The 24,379-nt window shown below is 49.3% G+C and overlaps 1 protein-coding gene across 1 annotated transcript in view; it reads left to right on the top strand.

The window, feature by feature from the left end:
* The first annotated feature begins 41 nt into the window (after positions 1-41).
* Positions 42-24,379, top strand: part of Sim2 (SIM bHLH transcription factor 2) — a 49,129-nt gene continuing 24,791 nt past the window's right edge. Inside the window, exons 1-5 of the mRNA XM_020174710.2 lie at positions 42-822; positions 10,029-10,111; positions 13,012-13,101; positions 20,321-20,429; positions 23,331-23,416. Coding sequence (XP_020030299.2) covers positions 648-822; positions 10,029-10,111; positions 13,012-13,101; positions 20,321-20,429; positions 23,331-23,416 — 543 coding nt within the window. The 5' untranslated portion in view covers positions 42-647. The remainder of the gene's footprint in view (positions 823-10,028; positions 10,112-13,011; positions 13,102-20,320; positions 20,430-23,330; positions 23,417-24,379) is intronic.

Here is a 24,379-nt window from a genome sequence, read left to right as displayed (position 1 = left end):
CCGGGGCCAGGGCGGCCTAGCGCTCCGCCCGAAGGCGGGTCCGCCATAAACAAACGCGGCTCGGTCGCACGTGGACTGCGGAGCAGCTGAGCCTCGCCACAGATCGCGGGCTCCCGGCAGCGGGGCTCCAGCCAGGAGGAGCGGCCAGGGACGGCAGGAGAGCACGCCGGGCCCGGGCTTGGCCCCAGCCGCCGCTACCTCGCTCCCCTCGGCTCGGCTCTCGCTCGGATGGCTCCGCGGCCACCGCTGCCTATGCCGCTCTCCAGTTTGGAGCGGCCTCGGGGCAGCGGGACCAAACACTCGGTTAAGGACTAAACGGCACCGCCGCCCGTCGCCGGCCCCCTACACCCTAAGGAAAGTTGAGGCAGGAGGCGGGAAGGCAGAGCGAACAGAAGCGAGCAGGAAGCGGGACTCCGATCGCCGCAGGCGGAGCACCGGGAGGCGCAGCTGGTTTGCGCTGAGCTCTCGGCTAGCGACTGCGGAGAGGCAACTCAGTGCTCCAGGCCAGTCCCGAGCACCTGCCCGCGGCGGGCACCCTGGACTCACCTGGCCGCCGCACTCCTTCCCCATCCCCGCTGCCGCAGCCCGAGCGGGACGCCGCGGGCCTGGAGCGCAGCGGGGTCTAATATGCCCAGAACCGAGGCGCGATGAAGGAGAAGTCCAAGAATGCGGCGAAAACCAGGAGGGAGAAAGAAAATGGCGAGTTTTACGAGCTGGCCAAACTGCTCCCGCTGCCGTCGGCCATCACCTCCCAGCTGGACAAAGCGTCCATCATCCGACTTACCACGAGCTACCTGAAGATGCGCGCCGTCTTCCCCGAAGGTGAGGCCGCAGGTGGGCGGCGGGAAACGCTGCGGAGCTGGGAAGCCTGGCCCAAGCAGGAAGAGGGATCCCGCGCGCGGGGACCGCCGAGGCCTCCCGGCCAATGCGAGAGCGTCGTGGGGAGGCCGCGCGGGGGGCTTCGCCGGGCGCAGACTCCGGGAGAGGGTCAGGGCCAGGTTGGTCCAAGTGAATGAACCGTCTCTTGGGCTGGGGCAAACCAAGAATAGTTCCAGGAGCTGGCACTGGCATGCTAATCCATTTGGGTTTTGTTCTGTCTCCCTATGTTCTTTTCTTCCGATGCCAGTCCATTCTGGTTTTGTTTTTTCCTTCCTTCCTTCCTTCCTTCCTTCCTTCCTTCCTTCCTTCCTTCCTTCCTTCCTTCCTTCCTTTTTCTTCCTCCCTTTTCTTCTTCTTCTTCTTCTTCTTCTTCTTCTTCTTCTTCTTCTTCTTCTTCTTCTTCTTCTTCTTCTTCTTCCTCTTCTTCCTCTTCCTCCTCCTCCTCCTCCTCCTCCTCCTCCTCCTCTTTCTCTGCTTCCTCTGCCTCTATTTTTTTGCCAGTCCATTCTGGTTTAGGGTTGGATTTGGTTTCTTTTCTCTTCTACCTTCCTTCCCTTTTTATCCGTCCTTCCCTCTTTTCTTTCTTCTCCCCTTTTGTTATTTTTCTTTCTTTCATCGCTCTCTGATTTCCTCTTTTTCTGCAGGGGGTAAAGGACCTTGCTGCTTCATCCCCTAGGAGTCAGCCCCCACTCCCAGTAGTAAGGCCCAGGCACGGCAGGCCGAAGCCCTGGAGCTGAGCGCTAGTGGGGAGCCAGGCTCTCAGACTCTGCTCTCTCATGGTTCCTCCGTTTCCGATTTGCCTTCCTTTGCGCTGTGTAGCAAAGATCGGGTAGGAGAGGCCTCGAATTGAGTGAGCCAGGACTTAGTTGGAAGAGAGAAGGGATTATTCAGCCCAATGCTAGGCCTGAGCGTAGCATTTCTCTTTGGGATTGAGAAGGTACTTCGGTGGGCCCGAGTGCTGGAGCACGGGTCTACTATCGGGGCGCCAAGGAGAAACCCAAGAATGCGGTCCTGTGGACTCCGAACCACAGGGAACCGTGGCGTGCGGGGTGGGCTCTCCTGGCACGATTGCGCCGGCCTGGGCAGGTGATCGTGGCCGCAGCCGACCTAGGCACCTCCAAGCAGCAGGTCCGGGATCTCTGAGGCCTGGCGCTTTGCTGAGAAGCACACAACTCAGGGCCCTAACAGGCACTCCGGACCTCCAGGCCCGGGAGCCCAGAGGACTGCGCCGGCCTCTGGAGCCGCGACAGCCGATGCGGGGTAGGGAGACAACTTCAGCTGCAGGGCTCTGGAGGGTCGTGGTAGCGCGGGCGACAGGTGTCCCTTGGCCACAGGGCGCCTCCATTAATGCTGTCCGCAGCCAGGCCTCGGCTGAAATCGGTGTTCGCCACCGCCGGAGGCTGTAATTTGTGACTGTCTGGATTTTCTCTGCCTCGCTGGTGCGGCGCGGCTGGCCTATTTGCCAGCGCGGCCTCAGGTCCTGCAGCGCAGCAGGCCGGGGACCAAGCGCCAGAGGTCTTGGAGCGGGGCGCCAAAAACCATGGCTCGGCCTCTACGGAGCTCCCCAGTCCAGCCACGAGCGCTCTCTTTTGGGGCTCAGCAGTCCCGAACCTGCCCGATTGGAGCCGGGCTCAGGTTCCTCGGGTTTTCTTACCCTGATCCTCAGAGATGCCCCCCACCCCTACCCAGTCCCTTCCGTGGAAGTGGTCGTTACTGGTCCGCTTAGGGATGAACCCTTGTGCAGAGAAATAGGGATGGTTCTTCTCCGACACACGTTTCAGTGGAAATTAAAAACGAATTAAACTTTATAAGGGCCGAGTTTCCTTCCCACCCGGGAGGAGTGATATTTTGAGGTCTGCAAGGATGAGCCGTTTTATCCGCGTGCTACAAACAGATGTGGAATCCAGACAGGGTACTTGCCTCCGTTCCTCTTGTCTCTCCCCATCCTATAGTTTTGGGTTTGTTTGTCTGTTTGTCTGTCTTTCTGTTTGTTTTTCTGAAAACAAAAGAAATGATCAGAAGGGTGAGTGATTTGTTGTTAACTATTTCAAATAAGCAAGAAATTTGCTAGCAGGGCTAGGCTGGGAAAAGAGGACTAATTATAAGCCATTCTTGTTTGGAAGATGGCCAAGAGGTTGCTGAAAATCAAAAGTGTCCTGTGTATTGTCCAGCTGATATTTAAACAGCATCTGTGAGCTCTAATCTGGGTAGTGGATCTCCAGGCATTTGGCTGGACTTTGTGCCCTTTGCAGGGGGATATAAAGGGATGCCAGGTCTGGGTTCAGAAGCTGACCAGTTGAGGGGCCACTTACATCTCTTTGGGAGAGGGGGTGACCCTGGAGGTTGGTATTTGGGAAGGGGTCATCAGGGAGTCATTTGGCTCTGGAGTTTTGCAAATGGCTCTAACCAGTGGGGTTCAACTTGGGGGAGTGAACAGGGGGCTAATCCCTTCCCTCCTCCCCCCTTCCTACAGAGCTGCAGTAGGACAGCAGTCTGGGAGGGGAGGCAGGCAGCCTCAGCGACCTGTCCACCTGCTCAGGGCTGTATCTGAAACTTTGGATCTGGCAACCCCTCAAATCACTTTGGAGCCAAGTTGTGAAGCTGAGAGCCTCGGGCAAAGAGAGAAGATGCTTTTAGAAAGACTTCCATTTTGCAATACAACTTGCTTGCCCCTTGGGTAGGAACTTGGGGGGCAAGGGGAGCAGAAACAGTATTTTAGTGGTATATTTAACCTATGTTCTTGGGGAACCTGTATCTGCTCAGGGCCTGATGAGTTTCTGAGATTGAAGCAGTGGCCCTATGGAAAGTTTAGGATCAGGGACGACCTGGCACCAGTGGGAGCACCTAGATTGCCTGCAGCTCTCAAAGCAAAAGGAATGATCCTGAGTGGAACCCATCTGCTCAGCAAGGTTTTGCCTGGAGCAAGCAGGATCCCTGGTTAAAGACTCTGGAGACCAATTTAGGACTTTGGGAATTTTGGGAAATGAGGAACTACAGGAATCATTAGATGAACTCTTCATACCTGGGGAAACTGAGGCCAGAGAGAGATCAGGCCTTTCCCAAGGTTCCACAGCAGGAGATAAGGGAAAGGCATCAGGGGTGCTGCATGTCCTCCTGCTCTGAAGAAGCCACCAGAGAGGAATTCAGAGGAATCTGGCACCAAAGCAAAAGCAGTCCTCCAGCTTGGGGGATGTTTTCATTTTAGACAGGAGGGCTGAAGGCTTTACTAAAACCCTGTGCTGTAGGCCTCAGTGTCTGTAAAATGGGTCCATTATGGACTCCATATCCTCATAGTGGCTGCAAATGTGAGGACGCAGAGAGGAATCTTGAGGTGCAGGTAGAAATTTACTCCAGTCACTCCTTCCTGTGAAGCCCTGTGTTTCCTGAGCCTGACAAAGGCTTAAATGGAGGAGTTGGGGGTGGGGGGAGATCATTGCCCAGTCTAAAGACCCGCTGCTTGCTTTCTGGCTATCCACTTGTTCTCCGCTTAAACATGGAACTAAGAGTGGGAGGTAGACAGGGCGGGGAGGAAGGCTGGAGAGCAAGGCCGGCTTTAGAATCTGGACTGGAAAAAGAAAACTGGATGAGTTGTGCGGGTTTGGGGGACGCGGGTAACAGACTGCCCAACCGCTGGGTGCAAAGGACCGCTGGCGCTCCTCGCTGGCCCTCCTCGCTGGCCTATGGCCCTCTGCTCGGGAAAGGGGGCGCCTTGGAACCCGCAGAGGCACGGAGCAGGCGAACCCTGCTTGCTCCCAGGCCGTAGGGGCACTGCGACAGTACGCTGCAGGACGCAGGGTCGTTTCCTCCGCTCCGAGGGCCGACTCTGGTTGGCGGCAAGCTTCGGCAGCGCCCCCGCCAACCTCCAGGATTCGGTGGGGCGGAAGGTGGCGTTTCCTCTGGACTTTGCACACCCAATGGTTACTGGCAGGAGGGACTACCCCGAGATCCTGGCTCAGGAATGGAGTTGGAAACTGAGGCTGAGTCTCTTCCCCCACCCCCACTTTCCCAGACCTGAAAGACCCAGGACGTGTGCGTATGTGAAGGAGTGAGAAGGTGTTGCTACATTATACAGAAAGTTTAATCAAAAGAATAGAAAACGTCTCTCTCACACACACGGAGGAAGTGGGATTCAAATCCTGGGCGAAGTTCAAATTCAGTTGCAGGTACCCCCTATTCCTACCCATCCCCACCCAATCTATTTTAAAACACGCATCCGAGCATCGCGGGAACCAATCTGACTGACTTCTAATTGTTGCCTTGGATGAAAACGATTTCATTTCGTGAGGGGAAATTCTCCCTGAACCGATGTGGAATCAAGAGACCCGAAGCCTGTCTCTACCGCAATCCAACATCGTGGACGTTTTTTAAAGGCGAATTTTTTTTTTAAAGAGTAATGTAGTTGGTTTTATTGCAGTTGTTGCTGTTTCACAAGCTTCTCCCTATTTCTACTGTGAAGACAGCCTGGGGTCCGGGAGGCAAAGCTCAGTTACTTGGAGCGGTGGAGAAGCGGCGCCGGCCTTGGCCTTGGAGCGAGGGACTGGCGTGCGCGCTGCGCCCGGATCGCTGCGCCCGGAGCTCCGCGGGCGGAACCCGGAGCCTGGCCCGGGCCCCGGCGGCGCTGCGCGGCTCTGGGCGAAGTGCGCTCCGCCGTGTCGCGGCCGCTGGAGCTGCGTCCCGCACTTCTTCCCAGTTCTGAGTGCTCGGCCTTGGGGTGGCGGAGCCCCTCGGCCTGGTGTCAGGGCCTGTAGACAGTTGCCTGCGGTGGGCCAACTTGACGCGTCCTTTCTCTCTCTCTCTCTCTCTCTCTCTCTCTCTCTCTCTCTCTCTCTCTCTCTCTCTCTCTCTCTCTCACTTCTCCCCCTCCATCGGTCCGTGGGAGACCTTCTCGGGGCGACCTTCACACTGTGGGTCTCCTAGCCCGTTGATTGGAAAGGAGTACCGGAAAGGGGAACATTTGTAGGGACCCTGGGGGGAACATTTGTTGGGACCCTGGAGAGAACAGAATAACTCTAAGGCCAGAGAGGGACTGATGTGCGCTGGGGGCGCCCGCGAATGGTGACAACTTACAGAGGTCCTAGTGTCCAGAGAGGAGGCTTATTAGAGGTGCACGTTATGGGTGACTCTAGGGCAGCAAGATGGGGCTCAGCTCCCCATCCTTTACACCCTCGCCCGGGCTTCCGCGCTGGGCGGCCCTGGCAGGGAGCCCCCTGAGCCTCCCCACAGGGATTCCAGTGGCGCTAGGGATTCCTGTCCGGGTGGCCGGGATAGGTGGCTTGCAGTAGGCGCCCGAGGCCCAAAGTGCGCTTGGATAGAGGAGGGAGACGACCGAACAGCCCCCTCCCTCCCGCCACCTTTTCGCGCGCCTCCCACCCTTCTTGACTTTGGAGTGGTTTGCAAAGCGAAAGTGTGACCTTGCATCTTCTGTGGCCCAGGACGGGCAAAAGGTCCCATTCCCCAGGGAGGGGAGGCTAGAGGCAGGAAAGGAGTTGGGGGCGGGGAGAGACCAGCGGACAAAGGTGATGGCAGCCTCGCAAACACCCAGGCTTCACGCTAGCCCCGCTCATTTAGTCCTACAAGAAATAAAGGTTAGCCGGCTGGTGGCTCACGCCTGTAATCCTAGCTACTCAGGAGGCAGAGAGATCAGGAGATTTTTGAGGGTCGCTTTTCCAAGCCAGCCCCGTGCAAATAGTTCGGGAGACCCCCCCCCATCTCGAAAAACAAATTGCACACAAAAAAAGGGCTGGTGAAGTGGCTCAAGGTCTAGTCTGTGAGTTCAAACCTCAATACCGCAAAAAATAATTAATTTTAAAAAGTAAAGGTTAGAGGAGGGGCCCTGAAAGGAGATCAGGCCCTGTGGACTGGCCAAGCTGGCACCTTAGATCGTAGGGGGAGGCAAAAGAGGGGAGAGCTCAGGCCTGGAGGGGTTCCTCAGCCATGGGTCCCAGAATTTTCCTCTCATCCAACTTTCCTTGGATAATCAATTATCCCCGCTCTAATTTCGCAAGATATGGGTGATGAGTTCTCTTGTCACTGTTTTAGATACCTGAGGTTGCCCCTCCAGGAATTGAGAGAGAATGGATGTGTATCCCCGGTGTTTTTTTTTTTTTAACCAAGCTCCAGGATGGAACCCACAGTCACGGCCATAGGGATCTTGCTCCCAGGTCTGCAGGAACAGGGAAACCCAGAGTGGGGAAGCCAAACTTTCAATGAGAAAACCTTTTCATTTTTCTCTCCCAAATGGTCTTATTTCTGAGGTTCCATGTTTGGTCTGTAGCCTGCATGTGGAGGGAGGTACCCCCAGAGCCTGACTAGGGACCCATGCAGCAGTTGCTCATGAGCTGTTTGTTGGCTGACTAGCCAAGCGTCTTGTGGAGGGAAGGTCTGAGGAGGTTTAAACCAGAAGGCAAGCAGAATGTGGTACCAGGTACTGACACTCACAAAGCTGTGGGAAGCAAGAGAGAAAGGCCATGCCTCAAGACTAACTGGCAGGTGGTGGGGGGCTTGGCTCCCTCCCCCAACAGTTTATGGGCAGTTTGTCCCTAGGGGCTCCACACAACCTGGCCTTTCCTGGCTTCTGGTAGCCTGGTTCCCAGATTGTCCAGTGTCCCAGTCTTGGGGCTGGGAAATCAAAGGTCTGGGAGCAGTAAGCACCCTGAAACTCCAGAGTTCCTGAGACAAAACCACCATCCACTGATAACCCTGGAGGGGCTTACCCTAGTTTCCAACCCCACCCCCACTGTTCAAATAAGTAAATCCCTTGATTGGGTCGATAAGGCCACTTGCCTGGTACTTCTCACTTTTTCAGGAGTGTATATTGTTTTTCATTACCAAGGCATTATTTTCATTACAAACTTTATTCAGCCTCTGCATTCAGCCCAAAGCAGATTTTTATGGGCTGAGTGCAAAGACCTTGCCCACAGCGGTTCCTAATGGAAGAACTGGCAAAGCCACTGAGGGGTGAGGTGGTTGGGGTGGGGACTGCTGGGGGAAACCCTTCTGTGCCACTGAGCCAGATCTGAAAGAAACGTTTGGGCCACATCTCTGCCACGAAGTGAGGGCATTGGGAAGTTATTGAAAAAAAAAATACAGTGCCATAAGAGAACAAGGTCCCTTGAAGTATCCAGGTATTTGGATTATAGAGAAATTGTCACAGTGCACTGTGGCATGTAGAGCCTGGGTCTTCTTCCTTCCATAAGGTTTTTGAGGGAGTCCAACAGGGAAGTCTGGTTTGGGGTAATTCGCAAAGCCCAAAGTTTCCCCAATGCCTTGGGCCGCTGACCCTAGGCGAAGCTAACCGGTCAATGATGGCTTCATATCCAGGACACCACTCAAGTCCTGAAAGGACCCAAAGGCAGGTCACCAAAGAGCATTTGTCCATTTTCTGGAATCAGATTTCCTGGATCCGTATTAAATTCATTGTCACCCAGGGGGCTTTTCAGTTTTAGTTCTTCCTATTGCTGTTTAATTGGGATAAACACCTCTGCCACCAGGCTCCCCCACCCCAGGGGGTGTCAGAGGGAAGGACCTGCTCCTGCTAGGCTCCCAGCCATGGTGCGTGGAGATGGCAATGATTTTTCCACCACATTGGTGGAGGCGGAGGTGCCAAGAACAATGAGCTGCACCGTTTTGGGGGATCGAATATGTGGACATTAGCCACTTCCCTTTGTAGAGAGGAGGAGACGCGCTTGATTCCTACTGTCTAAGAGCAGAAATGAAAGGTCATCCCTTTTAGTTGCCAGGAAGGGTCTACCAAGCCGAGGCACTGGGACTCAAGGTGCTTCCTGGAGGTAGAGGTCTCTAGAAGCCACAATGTCCCTAGAGGAGACTCAGGGAGCCTGAACGGCTACTGTCCTGTAATCAATCCACTGGAAGCTGCCCATGTGGAAGGACTTTGTGTCACCGGGAACAGCTGGGACTCCCAGACTGGCCATGTTCCCTACCTGCGTGTTCCGCCTTTCCCGATGGCTCCTAACCTGTGGTCCCACACTCTCGGCATGCAGGCGGGCAGAAGCTGGGCCTGGCCTGTGGTTGCTGGGAGGGTGTGTAATCTAGGACCACAGTTCACCCCTCAGGGGTGGCAGCGAGAGTGGAGGCGCTAAGTAACCCAGCCGAGGGCCTGGGGGACTGAGAGTGCAGTTCTCCAAGGGGGAAGTTGAAGCGCAAGCTGAGGTGGTGGTCGCTGGCCTCTGCAGCCGGCGGCCAGGCCCCCAGGAAGGAATCTGGGGAGAGGCCAAGGGTGTTCCCAGCAGGTCCCTAGAGCGCCACCTCAGTAGGCTCTCTGGCTTTCTCTTGAGTTTACAGAGGAAAGCATGGGGTCTCCCGGGTTACAGCAGCTGGCCCAGGGCACAGGAGAGGGGGATTCTGGTGGGCTGGGCTGTCCTTGCCCTGGTGCACTTTCTGCCACACTGGTGGCCTTTGGTGGGTGGGGGGGGGGGGAAGAGCAGAAGTTCTTGAAGAACCCAGCTAAGAAGGAGAGGGGCTGGGGGACCTCGGGGGATCCCCGTTTATGCGAGAACAGACACCTCCCGATTACCCTTGACAGTGTATGTGGCCTGCTGCCTGTGGCTCATCCGGTGCCCACATCTCTCGGATTTTGGAGTGTACCCTCAAAAATGTCCCCACGTAAACCCCACTGGGCGGGGAGCCGGGGGACACTGGGGAGACCAGGGGATCAGGCATGCTGAAGATACCTTCCGAGGTTGTGCGTCTGGGCCTCTCTGCGAAAACACAGCAGCTGGCGACACCAGGAAGGGAGACAGGGAGAGAAGGTCCATGGGGGATATTTACGGGTCAAATCGATATCCGCGTTTGGGTACGAAGATGGCCAGTTTCAAAGCAGATGAGATTACTTTGTGGCATTTCAAATAAAATGGCAATTTCAGAGCCCCGAGCACGTGGGCGCCCCGCGGGAGGGACTGGCCCGGCGGGCTCGGTGCGCGCGGGGCCGGGGCCGGAGGCCTCGGCGCAAATTACTCTTCCTGCAAAGCGGCGACCGCGAGGACCCAGACGGCGACCTGCTGGCCGGAGGAGGCTGCTGGGGTTCGCTCCGAAACCCGGGCGCAGGGTGCCGAGGTTCCGCGTGTCTTGTCCTGTGCCTGGCCTCTTTCTGGGCGCTGCTGTTTACTGGTTTATTTTATTCCCTTGTTCAGGTTTAGGAGACGCGTGGGGACAGCCGAGCCGAACAGGGCCCCTGGACAGCGTCGCCAAGGAGCTGGGATCGCATTTGCTGCAGGTAGCGCCACCGCGCCCGGGCAGGAGCGTCGCCGCCGCCAGTGGCCCTGGCAGACGCCGGGCTGGGGCTCCCTTCCGACCCTGCCACCCCAGCCTCGAGGTGCGCCACGCAAATTCATAGGCTGTCACCAGGCTGCAGAGGTCTCAGGGGCTGGGATGGCTCCCGCCCCGGGAGGGACAAGACCCAAGCTTGGGGTGCAGCCTCGGGCCAAGCCCTATTCCAACCCTGTGTCCCTCCAGCGCCCTAGGTCGTGGTTAAGTCCTTTCCAGTTTTACTTTTCGTGGTGCCAGAGAAAGAATGGTGCCGCTTCCTAGGAGCCAGAGTTCAGCGTTGGTGCTTGCGTGAGCTTGCAGGCTGCGCTGCCGGAGAGACAGCACGGATAATAGAACAGACGGGATTTGGGCACTTGAGTTTTTTATACGCCAGATTCTTTTCAAAACTTTATCATCTAGTTTGACCACCCACCTGGGGGAGGGGTTTTATTTTTAACTTCATTTTATTCGGAGCAGGAAATTAAGGCACAGGGAGGTTAGGTAACATCCCCTAGAGCACACAGCAAGACCTGGAGTCCCTGTACTCCTGCAGCTAACGCCAATAACCAAGCTGCCTCCATGGTTACCTGGTTCTTGGAGAGTTTGCTTGATTTGGGCTCAGGCACTTATGCCCCCAGCCCTGGGCCATTCAGCCCAAGACCACTACACTGCCCTAACCTGAGTTTAACACTCCCGCAGCTAAGGGATGGGCACCGCCACTCTCCCCGGTGTCGCAGTGGGGGCTGCCTAACCCTGCGGCTGGCGCTCGCTAAGGACAGCAACGCCTCCAATCTTGGATCTTTCAAACGCCCTTTACAGAACCTCATCAAGGACCCGATTCATTCCCCCCTCCTGTCATTTGTCTCTGCCATCGAAAAATGCCTACCCAGAACTATTTTGCATTTCCTCCCTCTATTTTGTGTTTTCTTTAAAAGGAAAAAAAAAATGTTGGCTGCCAACCGTTGTGACTTAGGTCTTAGAGTTAGCCAGGAATTCTGCATTTTGAAAAACCAGATCTTTAAAAAAAAAAAAAAAAAACTTTTGCCCTAAATTTTTAGGTGTGATTTATTTGTAAAAAAAAGTGCATTTGGAACCTTGAACCAGACGGGTGCTTGTGCTCTGGGAGCCCAGCAGACACCCTCTGCTCTCCCCAGCTCTGGCTTCCAGCTCTGAGCTGACTGTTTGGTATATTTCATACTCCTGCATATTATAAGTGACACTAATATTAGGGACAACTAAGTGCCGGGGAACTAAAGTGAAAACCTGGCGGGCAAAGTCAACACTGTGTATTGATGTCCCCACTGTGTATTTAATTAATTCCTGAGTGCTGTGTCGGTGCAGTTACTGTACCTGTAAGTGAGTTAGGTAACCCAAAGCTATGAGGGCAGACTCACAATTTTCCATTAAGAACATTTTTTTTTTTAGCTACTACTGGCAGCTTTTAGAATTTAATTATGATAATTTTCACTTTCACTTATTTTCCTAGATGTTGTGAAAGATCTGTTTTGTTCAATGTATCTCTTGAGCGATTTTGGAGTTAAGAAAGCATGCAGAATGTGCCAAATGGTTTAGAATGTTACAAATTATATTTCTGCAATGTCACAGGTTGAGTTGGGAAAATACTTTGTAGCCCAGTTAGAAACCTGAAAGTAAAGCTTATATCAGGAGGCTGATTTCAACTTCTGCCTAAGGAAAGGAAATAATAGTGTAGGTGGCAAAATTTTTTTGCAGCCAACTGTGTCTGAGACAGTAGAATGCATGTTTCACATCTACACATTCCTCTTAGCCCTCCCTTCAAGGGGGGGGGGTGTGTGGAAAACCCAAAGGTAATCTGGTTTCAATTACATGCTATAAAAATAGAATTTGTGGCCAGAAATTAATTTGGAATTTTTTTATAGGAGTAGCATTGTGGCTTGCATAGGTCTTTCACCAATCTTAGTGATTTTCTTTGGTTCTGGATTTAAAATATGAATGAGTAAATAAAATATAGTTTCCTTTTAAAAAAAATTAGTCTTTTTTATCCTTGTCACCTACATATAATCATTACCTTTTTATTTGTCTGAATTATCCCTTATAATTTCACTTTTTGTTGGGAAGGTTAGCCAGGGTAGGAAAAAATCAGAAGTTCATTGAGTAGTTTTAATTTTTCAGAAGTTGATAACTCTTTCTCCTTGAATTTGGCAAAGGTTATTCGATCCCTTATAAAGTCTAAAAGGTTAATTCTGTAGACACAGTCTGGGAAAATAATCGGGCATTTTGTTTTATTTTCTGGGGAGCGGTAGTGGCCGGAATTTATTATTGAAATGGTACTTAGGAGTAACTAGAAAATTGAGGCAAATAAAGTGTATGTCCTTGTGGTATAAACGATTGCCAGTTCTGAATTAACTTGTCTGTATAGTGGTAGATGTTCCCCCAAGAACCATAGAATTCCGGATTTGTAGTAAGTGCTACAATAACGCCAAACAATAAAGCTACAATGTTCAAAATTGAGCATAATAGAAATTCTCAAAAGTTTTGCATGATTTGGGGGATGTGGATGTAAGACTGTTTTTAAAGTGTGTTAAAAGCATTTGAGAGTCTGGCTTGGGAACTAAACCTTGAGTGTTGTTACCTGCCATCTTATAGCCCTGGTCTTTGGCATTTAACAAATACGTATATATACATATATATACATATATATATATATGTATATACACTGGAGTTTGGCCCCAGGGCCAATGCTAGGCCAGCACTCTACCACTGAGCTACACCCCAGCCAGTCAAATTTTACACCTTCCTCCAGCCCTGTGCCATCGCCCTAGTGCAATCGCTAGACTTAACACTGATGGAGAAATATCATCTCTTACTCTGACACTTTCTCTTTTACAGACTTTGGATGGATTTGTTTTTGTGGTAGCATCTGACGGCAAAATCATGTATATATCTGAGACAGCTTCTGTGCACTTAGGCTTGTCCCAGGTGGGTATTGCCTAATTTTTTAATATGCAATTAGAATATTAACTGACGTGTTGGTGGGGTCGTGACAACTTTGCCCAACCTGACAGTGAGTCTGTTTAAGCACCTGCTTTTGTGTATGAACATAATTCGTAACTGTACAAATCCTCTTTTGGGCATGCCCTGGAGGAGTTTTCCTCTTCTTGCTCTATTTTTCCTTTTTACTTTCCTTTTCCTTTGGGGTTAACGGGCAGTGTGTCTTAGCCAGGGTCAGCCTTATTCTGAGGGTCTGTCAGGTCCCGTGGACTCTCCACTTATGTAGTAATGTTAGATGGCACAGAAAAGAGCTACAGAATGGTGGCTTTTCCATCCATGCTCACTGTGCATCACTGTGAATTGAGTAGTAAGCTGGTATAGAACATGGGGTTTGTGCAGCACGTCCTTTAGGGAGACAGAAAGGGAAGGAGCAGATTTACGAGCATGCACATGGAATCCAGGGTCATTTTTTCTGAGTTTTTCCAGTTCAGTGGTTGTTTCAGTAAAGCATTTTATAAGCTTGTGATAGAAACTCATAAAACTCAGTTTACTACTGTTTTGCACTGCAAGGTCCTGGTTTCTTTAGAGAGTTTCAGTATTACCAATTTTTCCAGAAAAGTGGAAGCATCTTCAACAAAGGGGTTCATCCTTTAGAAGAAAGAGGGGTTCAGCTTGTCTGTCCCCAGTGGGCCTAGGGCTTGGTGGAGGGCCCGTGGTTCTTCTGGCCAGAAAGAGGCCAAGCTGTCGGATTGTTGTTCCCATTCACATCTGATTTCACAAATGTTGATCAAGGTGTCTAAAGTCACACTTTTTATACATGTTTCTTTACATTGTGACTTTTCATCACAACTGAAGACACATTGGAATTAATGAGAGACACAGAGGCGGGCTCTCGGGAAGCACGTGAGGAACCTGCACTGCTCGGCCTCCTCGTGTAGTGAAGCCAAAATGAAACCCAGCTACTGCGGCTTGAGTTTTCTCACTGAAGAGCAAAATTACCAAATTTGGAAAACCACATTTTCTTTCTCTGCCAATACATTTTTTCAAGACTTGTCATTGGTGTGCAGTCTTCTCTTCCAGTGTCTGTATGTTCTTATCCCTGTCCAAGTGGGCTTATGTGACAATCCGTTTCTCATGCCTCTTAAATGAATTGCGTATTAAAATCATTTGGAAGTTTCTTCTCTTTTCCTCCTTTATGAGACCTGCTTCCAAATATAGTTTACCAAGGCTTGACTCTTGCACCTAGATGACTCATGGGATTAATCGTTTGTGGAATGGGAAGTACTATTGTGAGAGTGAAATTCCTATTTCTATGGGATGGGGATTGTAGCTCATGGCAGAGCGTGGACTTAGTACGCACAAGACCTGGGTTCAATCCCTAGCACACGCACATACACACAGACACACAGAGAGAGAGAGAGAGAGAACAGATAGTTACTATTTCTACATTTTCTATGGTTACTATCCTCTGGTTTTCCAATTTAGAATTAATCAAAGTCCTTTAGTGTTACCCAGGCTGGTTTCTACTCTTGACTTAATCTGTGACCAAATGGCTGATTGGATTATTTACCTTTTTCAGTTATAACTTATAAAACTTTTGGTAGTCTTACAATAAGGTCACATTCTGCATGCTTTTAGGATGACTGGTCAAAAATATTTTAAGATAGATAAGTCACTATTATTGAACATGTATTAAGATAGGTAAAGTCACTATTATTGAATATTTAGCTTAGCTCTGAGCTCACTAGCAGTCAAAACAAGAAGGGAATAGTGCTCGCTGTCTGATAGGCAGGTACTTGATGTCTTGGAACCGTAATGTAAATAATAAATTAACGCCTGCTCTGTCCCTCATTTATGATTGTCATGAGAAACAGACCAAAGTAACCATTCCATGTGATTTGTAAACTGTAAGCAGCTACGCAAAAGCCAGACACCCCACAGTTTCATTAGAACACAGCTGCATGTGGACAACTTGGTGGGACTTGTTAGTGCTGCTGGGTCATTTGGAATGTGCTGCCATCCTTAGGTCCTCCAGTTCAGGTCACTCAGTCAGGTGGCCCAGAACGCCATCCAACTTCTCTCTGTCGTTTTTGGTTTTTTATGTGGATTGACTATGAACACAGTAATTAAGAATGACCAACGCATTGGATAGGTGACAGATCGGCCTCCTGCTCCTGATTAACTCCCAGAAGAAAAGGGAAGCAGCCTGGGGAGTAAGGTATTAGATTTCCTTTTGATCCACGCAGAAATAAAACTGCGTATCATCGTTGGAAAGTAGGGCCGTGCTCTACCATTTTCTAAGAGTGTTGCAGAGATACTTTTGTCTTTGTGTTCCCAGTAGAAGTGACAACACTTTAAAAAGCAAGAAGTCAAACTGATTGTGTAGAGCCACTGATTTCTTTCTGATTCTTTAGTGGGACAGTGTCATTCCCAGTCTGCAGCTACAAAAATTCTGAAATGCCACGTGAGCCCCTGTCAGTGTCTGGGGAGCGTTCTGCGGTGAGCTGTTTAAATAAGCATCAACAAGCCTCTCTCCAATCGGCCTCCTGGTCATGATTAACATCTGCAGAAGCAAATTGAAACAGAATTGCAATGTGTATTTTTTCCTGTCTTCTTTACTTAAATAGTAAAATAAAGTATTAAATAGAATGCAAATTACCCAACTGCTCTTTTTTGAAATGTTTTGCACCTTTTAGATTATTTTTATTAGTAGCAAAAAGTAAGTCATATATATCCAACATGAAACTTTTATTATAATAGGATTAAATTTTTAAAAATATCATCAGAGATAAAAATGATGGAGATTGAAGTGTAGCTCAGTGTAGGCCTTGGGTTTGATAACCAGCACTACAAGAAAAAAAAAAGGGGGAGGGGCGGTTAATAAAATTTTACCTAGTAGGCAAAGTAACCCTTTAAGTAGGTTTTCTACTAAATACTGATGGTAATAATAGGTTGTATTTTCAAGGTGATTTTCTGTGTTCCAAGAACTTTCCGTTATGCTCAATGGCATTAGCTCTTCTAAGGTTCACAGTTCTTGTTGAGTCAAGTTGAATTCCATGTTAGATGACCATTGGGAGCAGAGGCACCTACTGGTACCATGGTTGTGTGAAAATTCACAGCCCTGTTTTGATCATGCTTTGGTCTGAACTTTCTAAATAACTCTCTGAATTATCTATGTGTTCGAAGCCCATCTCTATCAAAAAATCTTTTATTAAGTTGTTTTTTTTTTTTTTTTTTCGGTACTGGGGCTTGAACTTAGGGCCTTCACTTTGAGTCACTCCTCCAGCCCTATTTTTTAAGATAAGGTCTTGCAAACTATTTGCCCGGGCTGGCTTCAAACTTCAATCCTCTTGATCTCCACCTACTGAGTAGCAAGGATTACAGGCATGAGCCACCAGCACCCAGCAGGTTTTTTTTTTTTTTTTTTTTTTCAGGTCTTGGAAAAAGAGGTCTACTTCCCTTGGCAGGGTGCATTAGTTTGTTTTACTTTTAAACTAGTAAACAAGTGATCATTGCTGTCAAACTTTGGTACTAAAAAAAATAACAGAAACAACCACAAATTGCAATTGTCTCCTCAACTCTGGGAAAGAGACACATTTCAGGGCTGAAAATTCTATTTGTTGTTTGTGCATGCACATAAAATACAGAGACACATTTCAATATATTTGGATGAGGTGGTTTTGGGGAGAGACTCTCATCTATGGACATTAATTGAATGATTTAATTCCTCTTTTTTTGCTAATGCAATTGTTTACTTACAGTCAAGGAAGGGAAAACAAAATTCTATATGGCTGCTGTGTACCTTTTTAAGAATCCTTAGGGTTCATCTTCCTTAGCAAAGTTGTGTGTATTATGTAACATCTAGGTAACTAGTATATATTTTCAAAGACATACAGATATGGATGAACTAGCGGTTTATGAGACATATAAAGGAAAACGTAATATTTGATCTTGATGCCAGACACACAGCCATAAAAATAGCAATTATGTTGTTGAGAGGCACAGACCTTATCCTTTCACTTTGGAAATAAACAGAAAAGACAACATCTTATGTTTGTCTACATAACTCGAACCCTGAAACCCAAACCATCTTATTTTAAAATGCTTAATTTGCCACGCTCAGCAAAACACTCCAGACAAAGTAACGGGCATTTTCCGAGGGCCGAGCAACTCTGGCCTTCCACAGAGCACAGATCCCTCGGCACCATGTTCATCACATGCTCTCTTGGCAGGAAGGAAAGCTAGTCAGCAAAATGTAAAAAAGCTCTGAGCAGGAAAGTCATTCATTTTGTAGTTAGTAGGGTTTTACAAATACTAAAATATCACATGGAAGTTGTTTTAATAACGCTGATGTGTGAGACCTGGAGAGTTTTACAGCAACAACTGTATATATATGTACATATGTGTGTGTATTTGTTGTTTTGGCAAGGTAGTCACATTTCTTCCAGTGTTCAAAAGCATAAAGCTATGTAAATACAGGAAACACTATGTCAACCATAATTTTGAGTTAAGGTCAGCGCTGTTTTATCATTCCAAAATTTGTTCTGTAAAAACATTTCCATTACTTAAAGGCTATTATACTTCCTAGACAGTCTTGGAGTTTTCCTGGCTGTTTTACAGTTGCTCCCGAGAACTCAGAAAATCAGGCTTTCTGTCCTTGTGTCTCTCTCCTCATTCTCCAACCTGTGATGAGGATTAGAACTTTCAAGTCAGGTAAAACAGCTTTGGAATTAAAGTGGGGTCAGTGACATGCCAGTTTATCTGCAAGTCCCTGAAGACATTTCTTGCAATGACATCAATTACATACATTTTTTTCTCAAAGGGAGCTTCAAGCAAACTAGAATGATCATTTTCTCCTAAAAACATAAGTAAGGGAGAAATGACAGATTGACACAAAAATTTCCTACTTTTTTCACTTTTAAAATAAGTCATTGATATAGTAGTAAAAAGGGAGAGAAGAAGGGAGAGAGGGAAGGGGAGGGACGAGAAAGAAGCCCATTTTCACAGAACTTCACGGTGGGTCTCCCCATAGCTGCCTTAAAGAAGAAAGAGACTGACCTGTCTTAAATGGCTGGCATCAATGTCACTGGTTTATTTAAAGTTTTTAATATTTTTTTAGCAAGGATTTATTTTAATATAACAGGATTAAAAAAAGAAGAAAATGAGGGGGAATGACAACATCTCTTTCTCCTCACGCCAGAAATGAGTGTTTTGGGTTTTTTTGGTGGCACTGGGGTTTGAACTCTGGGCCTCATGCTTGCTAGGCAGGTGCTCTTACTGCTTGAGCCACTTCACCAGCAGAGTAAAGACTCTTTCTTTAAACTTTTTAAGGATTAAAAGGAATAACTTGAAAGAGGAATGTTTTGTTTTTATTCTTTATTCTTGTACTGAAATCACATAACAACTTTTCACATAGGCAAATCTGGGGTGGGGGGCATGGCAAAACCCCAGGTTTGGGGGTGAGTGTTAAGTAACTGGCAGGAGGATGTCTGCAATAGGATTCTCTCTGTTGCTCTGTTTTGCTGGAAGGTAGCACTCCATGAATAATGCAGAAAAGAAAACTGTGGAAGCCATTTGGGGGACAAGATTACTTAGGCCAGAAATGTAAATTTTTCTTTTGAATAATAAGGCAATCCTGCATTTAGACAAATTGGAAGAGCTGGCTTGGAGGGGTGGGATAAGTCGCTTCAACTCTCTGTGGCCCCTTGTTCTCAAGTAAAGACTTGGGGCAGGATGCTAATTTGGAGCTGAGACCCTGGGAGAACTTCTTATTAAGCTGCTTGGCTGGGACTGCACTGCTGTGTGAGGTGGCACCACCACCATCACTGTCACCACTGCCCAGGCCGATGACCCCCTCTGACTGGGAGCAATGAGGTCCCCATGCAACCTGCAGTACCACACACTTACATATTCCCAGGCTGGGACAAGACCCATCACAACCTTCTGGTGCTGTCTGGAGTTGCCCTTGCCCTTGGGCAGTGTTGAGAAGGACGTCTTCAGACCCACCCAAGGTCCTTGCCACCTGATAGCACTTTTTTGTGTGCTTTAAATTTCTTCCCACCCTGGGCTTTGGGGTTTCTACTGGCTGTGTTGGAATTACCACCTCTGGGACTGCCCTGAACAATACAAGGGTACAGTGACTCGCTGTCCTTGTCTGTCACCCACAGCCTTACCTATTATAGCTCTAAAATTAGAACCCACTCACCATTGCTCAGGAAGCTGATATGGTGGTGGTTTCTGGAACATTCTGTGCCATTGCCCATCTTAAGGTGGGGGGGGGGCGTCCCAGGATTTGAGAAATCAGTAGCATGTCTTCTCATGGTGCTTGTGTTTGGGAGAATTGGACCAAACCCACCAGAAACCCCTGTGTAAAAATCCTAACTGTGGTGTTTTCCTGGAGCCACAAATTCCTGCAGTGTCCTGTCTAGGATGGGACCTAGAGGCCTACCATGGTGTCCCCTGTGGGGTGTGTCTGGAGGGAGGTGGTATCTAAATATTGAGGTAGCAACCCTGGGAAGTAATCACCAAATCATGTGGTCTGCTGGAGTGGGTCCAAGCCCTCCTCAGATCACGCAGAGACCCGGCCGCACCCCTGGGCGGGAGCCTTAGAATAACCACAATCATCTGGGACCAGGAAGGCCAGAGACACATTTCTGGCAATGCGAAAGAGGCCTGGCAGTGCCTGGGGCACGGCTCAGAGCTGAGGAAGAAAGGGCTTTTGTCAGAGCAGAGGCCTCATCCAGTGCAGAGGAACCCCTGTGGCTCCCAGCTGGTCAGCCTCTGAGTGAACACAGGAGCAAAGGGAGCCCAGCAGGGACATGGCAGCCAGTCTGCTGACCAGCCAGTCCCCTCACACAGCATGGAGTGAGGGCTTGGGTCTGTTTTAAGCTGTTGTGTGTCTAAAGGACTCTGCCCAGGCCCTGGCCTGTGTGCCCCATCTGCAAGGCCACCCTTTCTTCCTTCACTTTGCAGTTCTGCTAAGGGACTTTGTTGCTCTGAGCTCAAGCCTCAGTGCTTGGCCTTTCCAGAAGGCGTGGAGGTTCAGAGCTCTGCAGAGAACAGGAAAGTGTTTGGCCAAGGTGTGAGTTGTAAGTAGAGATCAAAGTCCTGTCCCTGGCAGAGTGTGAACCTGTGACACATCTGGCCCCTCCCCCTTGTGGCAACCCTAGAGACCAGTGACATCTTTGACCCTTCCCTCCCTCCACAGGTGGAGCTTACAGGCAACAGTATTTATGAGTACATCCATCCTTCTGACCACGATGAGATGACGGCTGTCCTAACGGCTCACCCACCACTGCACCATCACCTGCTCCAAGGTATTTTCTCCAGACCAAGAGAAATCAGAATGAAACAAAGCCGTGTTCTTAACTGTGACCCTTGGGCTTTGCTTCCCACACCTGCTAATGGGCTCGGCTGTGAGCAGAACAAAAACACAGTGCTCACTAAGCAAAGATTTGTGCTTTCTCCCCTTCTTTCCTTCCTTCCTTCCTTCCTCCCTCCCTCCCTCCCTCCCTCCCTTCTCTCCCTCTCTCCCTCCCTTCTCTCCCTCTCTCCCTCCCTTCTCTCCCTCTCTCCCTCCCTTCTCTCCCTCCCTCCCTCCCGCCTTCCCTGGGTTTTTTTCTTTTAAATTTCAGTATGGGGGATCAAGGCTCCAACCTTGCTATCACTAGGAGAGCATTCTACCACTCTTCTACTTCCCCAGCCCATCTTTTCATTTTCAACCAACTATTGAGTCCCTATTACGTGCCAGAGACTGTTCAGTGTTGGGTAGGAGACAAAATTGGTCATGGGCTATTCTCTCTTCTATTTCTGGTTTCAAATTCCAAGGTCACGGTTTAACATGGCCTGCTTCTTTAGAGGACAGAACGTGGGCTTTTGTGGGGGACAATTACACCTGTGTTTCCTCTAGGTGAAATTTAGCATTTCCCTTGCTTGCTGTTGTAGATTGTAAACCATGTTGGGACCCCCAGTACCTGTGGCTTCCCTAACCACAGATTATTTTTAGATCACATTATTATTATTCGGTTATTTGAAGATATTGTTGATGGTCCAGCTACTTTAAAATTTCAGGAGTTATGAGTCCTGCTACTGAATCTTGTCATTTAATGTAGTAATAAAACAATACATTTATATCCATATCACTATGTGTTTAAATATTTTGGAAACTGTTTTCCAGTTGGTTCCTCTTGTACTTTCATGTATTTTATTTTATTCATTTAGAAAAACCATTCTAGCAAGGATTTAAGGTTTATGCCATGGCATAAATCAGTTCTGAAGCCCTGAGCACCATACAAACGACTCCTTAAATTACAATCTCAATGAGTGCTAGGAAGATACATGACTTATTCGAGAGGCCCTGGACTTTCAGCTCCCTCCAACAGCAAAAAGAGGCCAACAGGCATCCTGACTCATGGCTTTCCCATGTGTCTGTGCTGTGGTACTCAACTTGGCCAAAATTCCCCAGTGGATCAAGACGCAAAAGAAGAAACATGAAGCAAGAGTGATGAGTTCCACTGTATTGCTCCATCCTGGAAAGGGCTGTCCCAGGCTCCCTCCTAGGAAGGCTAGGAGGAGGGAACGCACAAGAGTGTGCTCACTGTCAGCCCCTTGCACCTGCAGTTCATGAGTCTAACAACTCTTTCCCAAGGAGAGAGCCTGCTGGCTTCTGAGATGGGATGGGCGGCTTAGCTAAAGCTGTACTCTGATTCTTACATCCTTGGAATTGGCTTTTTCCCATCAGCCCTACTGCCCTTTGCCCTTTGGAGTTATAGCCTCCAAAAAAATGCTTGCAAAGTAAAAGCTTATGAATCTTGGGACTCTCAGGAGACCCTTCTGCACCTCCTCACTCACACACACCTTGTGTCTGTGGGATTCAAGTCAAAACATAGCAATAGAACAAAGAAGAAGCAACAAGGGTTAGGGGTGTGTTGACTCATTTCAATACCAGCTGAAGGTGCAGAGTTCTTAAGCACTCAGTTTTCTCCCTAACTTCTCATTCACAGAGCTGATTTTCTGTCTGAAGTGACCATTGTTGTTTTATGGTAAACCTGTGAGACATCCCCCAAACTGGATCATTACCAAGCTATTGTTTTGGTTTGTTTGGGTTTTTTTGGCGGTAGTGGGGGTTGAATTCAGGACCTTGAGCTTCCTAGGTAGGCGCTCTACCATTTGAGCCCCTCTACCAGCCCCCAGGCAGTGTTTAGATCTGAGCTTCTACACCTCAAGGACGCCTTATGCCTACAGATCCTAACTGCAGAAGGCATTGTGGGTAAAACATGGCAGCCTCTCCAACCAAGGGAAGGAAGGCCTCTGAGGCATTTCCCTAACTTTCTCAGCTCAGTGCCCTTGGGGAGGGTGGAAGACCTTGCTCCCATTCCTAGTGCTAACACTTCTTTAAAGATTAATTTATTAAACTCTACTAAATGGCAGTTTACGTACAGTATGTGACCTCACTCTCACCTGGAGGTGTAGGCACTTCTTTATTCGTGCCTCAAAGTGCTGGCTTCCCTTAAAGCAGGTAGTGTATCCTTAGGGGCCCATATGCATTTGCCCAGAGGTATGGGTGTGAGGCCTGCAAAAGAAAGAAAAGAAAGCTTCAGGCTGGCCAAAGCCACGATGGGCAGTCCTGGAAAGACAGACACCAGGGGACAGTCCTTCCAGGGCTAGAAATGAAGGCCAAAGCTTTGATCTGACCACACTGGGTTTGGGAGCCCACAGTGTGATTGACAGGAGATGCGTGTGGCTGGCTCCTTCTGCCAGGGAAGGGGCTAATTTGTGACTGCCACTTAGTATCTGCTGGCCTAAGGAAGTTAGACACTTCTGGAACTTCCTGGTAGCACAGGCATCAGCCCAGTTCTGACCTAGGTGGTTCTTCTGGCACCAAGCTGCTCAGTGGCCTACAAGAGGAGGACAGTGGCAAGTGGAACTCTGCCAGGCATAGCCCTTGTCTCTAGGCTGGCCTTTCCAAGGTTCTTGCTGTGGCCATGGTTCAAGCTGCCTTCCTTTGGAGACTGTGGAAGCCACACCAGGTTGGGCACAGACTCTCCCCTCCCCACCCAGACCTCAGCCAAGGTGGGAGTGCCCTGGGTCACGGCCTGGGCACAGAGAAGGAGGCCTGTGGCTGCTGGATCTGCCCTGGGAACGTGTCAATGGTGTTTAGGAGGAAGATGGGGAAGCAGGAAGGACGGTTGTACATCTAACCCTGTGCCTGTTTACAGAGTACGAGATAGAGAGGTCTTTCTTTCTTCGAATGAAGTGCGTCTTGGCGAAGAGAAATGCAGGCCTGACGTGCAGTGGATACAAGGTATGGAAGCCTCTGGTGAGGATGGGGAGCACCTGGGGATGGGGCTCTCTGTGTGTTTTATAACCTGCTTCACATGTGCAGAAAGGAAGGCTTGGCGACTCAACTTGTATGTCACCCCTGCCAGAGCAAAGTCAGACTCAGGGCTGCTTATGAGGCCAGTGTTGGAGGGGATGTAGAACAATGTCCAGGCTGCCTGGATTTTCGTCACATGAGACCAGAAATGGATGTGCCCTGCATCTACAAGTTCCTGGGTCATGCTCCTCAGAGCCTGGAATTTATTCAGAACTCACATTCTAGGTCAGGATCCTCGGGCAGTAGTGAGCAATTGTTGAACAGAGATGTTACTTTGTGTGTGTGTGTGTGTGTGTAGTACTGGGGTTTGAACTCAGGGCCTTCACCTGAGTGGCTCACGTGAGCCACTCCACCAGCCATGTTTTTATGATGGGTTTTTTCAAGATAGTGTCTCATGAACTATTTGCCCAGGGCTGGCTTCGAACCATGATCTGATCTCTGCCTCCTGAGTTGCTAGGATTACAGCAACCAGCCACCAGCATCCGGCTCAGAGATGTTATTCTTACTCCTAGAATGTTCAGCTAAATCCAGTACGGTAATGACAGAGCCCATTCTCAGGTGCCACGTAGAGCCTTCCTCTGTGGTATGGCCCCAGTTACTTTTGTCATCCTGGCCCTCTGAAGTGAGCGTCACTGGCCACATTTTATACCCAAGAATGGGAGCTGACGGACAGAAGGGATGGGGGCCATGCCGAGTGGCATAACTCAGAGCTCTGAGACGAGCTGGTGCTCCTCTCTGGGCTGTACCACTCTGCAGGATATAGCCACTGCCCTGGTTAATTCTAGAATCCAGGAGCAAGTCACCTACACAGCCGGTTGGCAGTGTTGTATCTCAGTGTTCATTAGAGGCAACCAATCCCAGTTGGAGCGTAGGTTGGGGAAGTCTGCAGCC

The sequence above is a fragment of the Castor canadensis genome, chromosome 5 (genome assembly GCF_047511655.1).
Source record: "Castor canadensis chromosome 5, mCasCan1.hap1v2, whole genome shotgun sequence".
Lineage (NCBI taxonomy): Eukaryota > Metazoa > Chordata > Mammalia > Rodentia > Castoridae > Castor > Castor canadensis.
The sequence above is the reverse complement of the archived record's forward strand: the minus strand, read 5'-3'. Positions and strand labels throughout refer to the sequence as shown.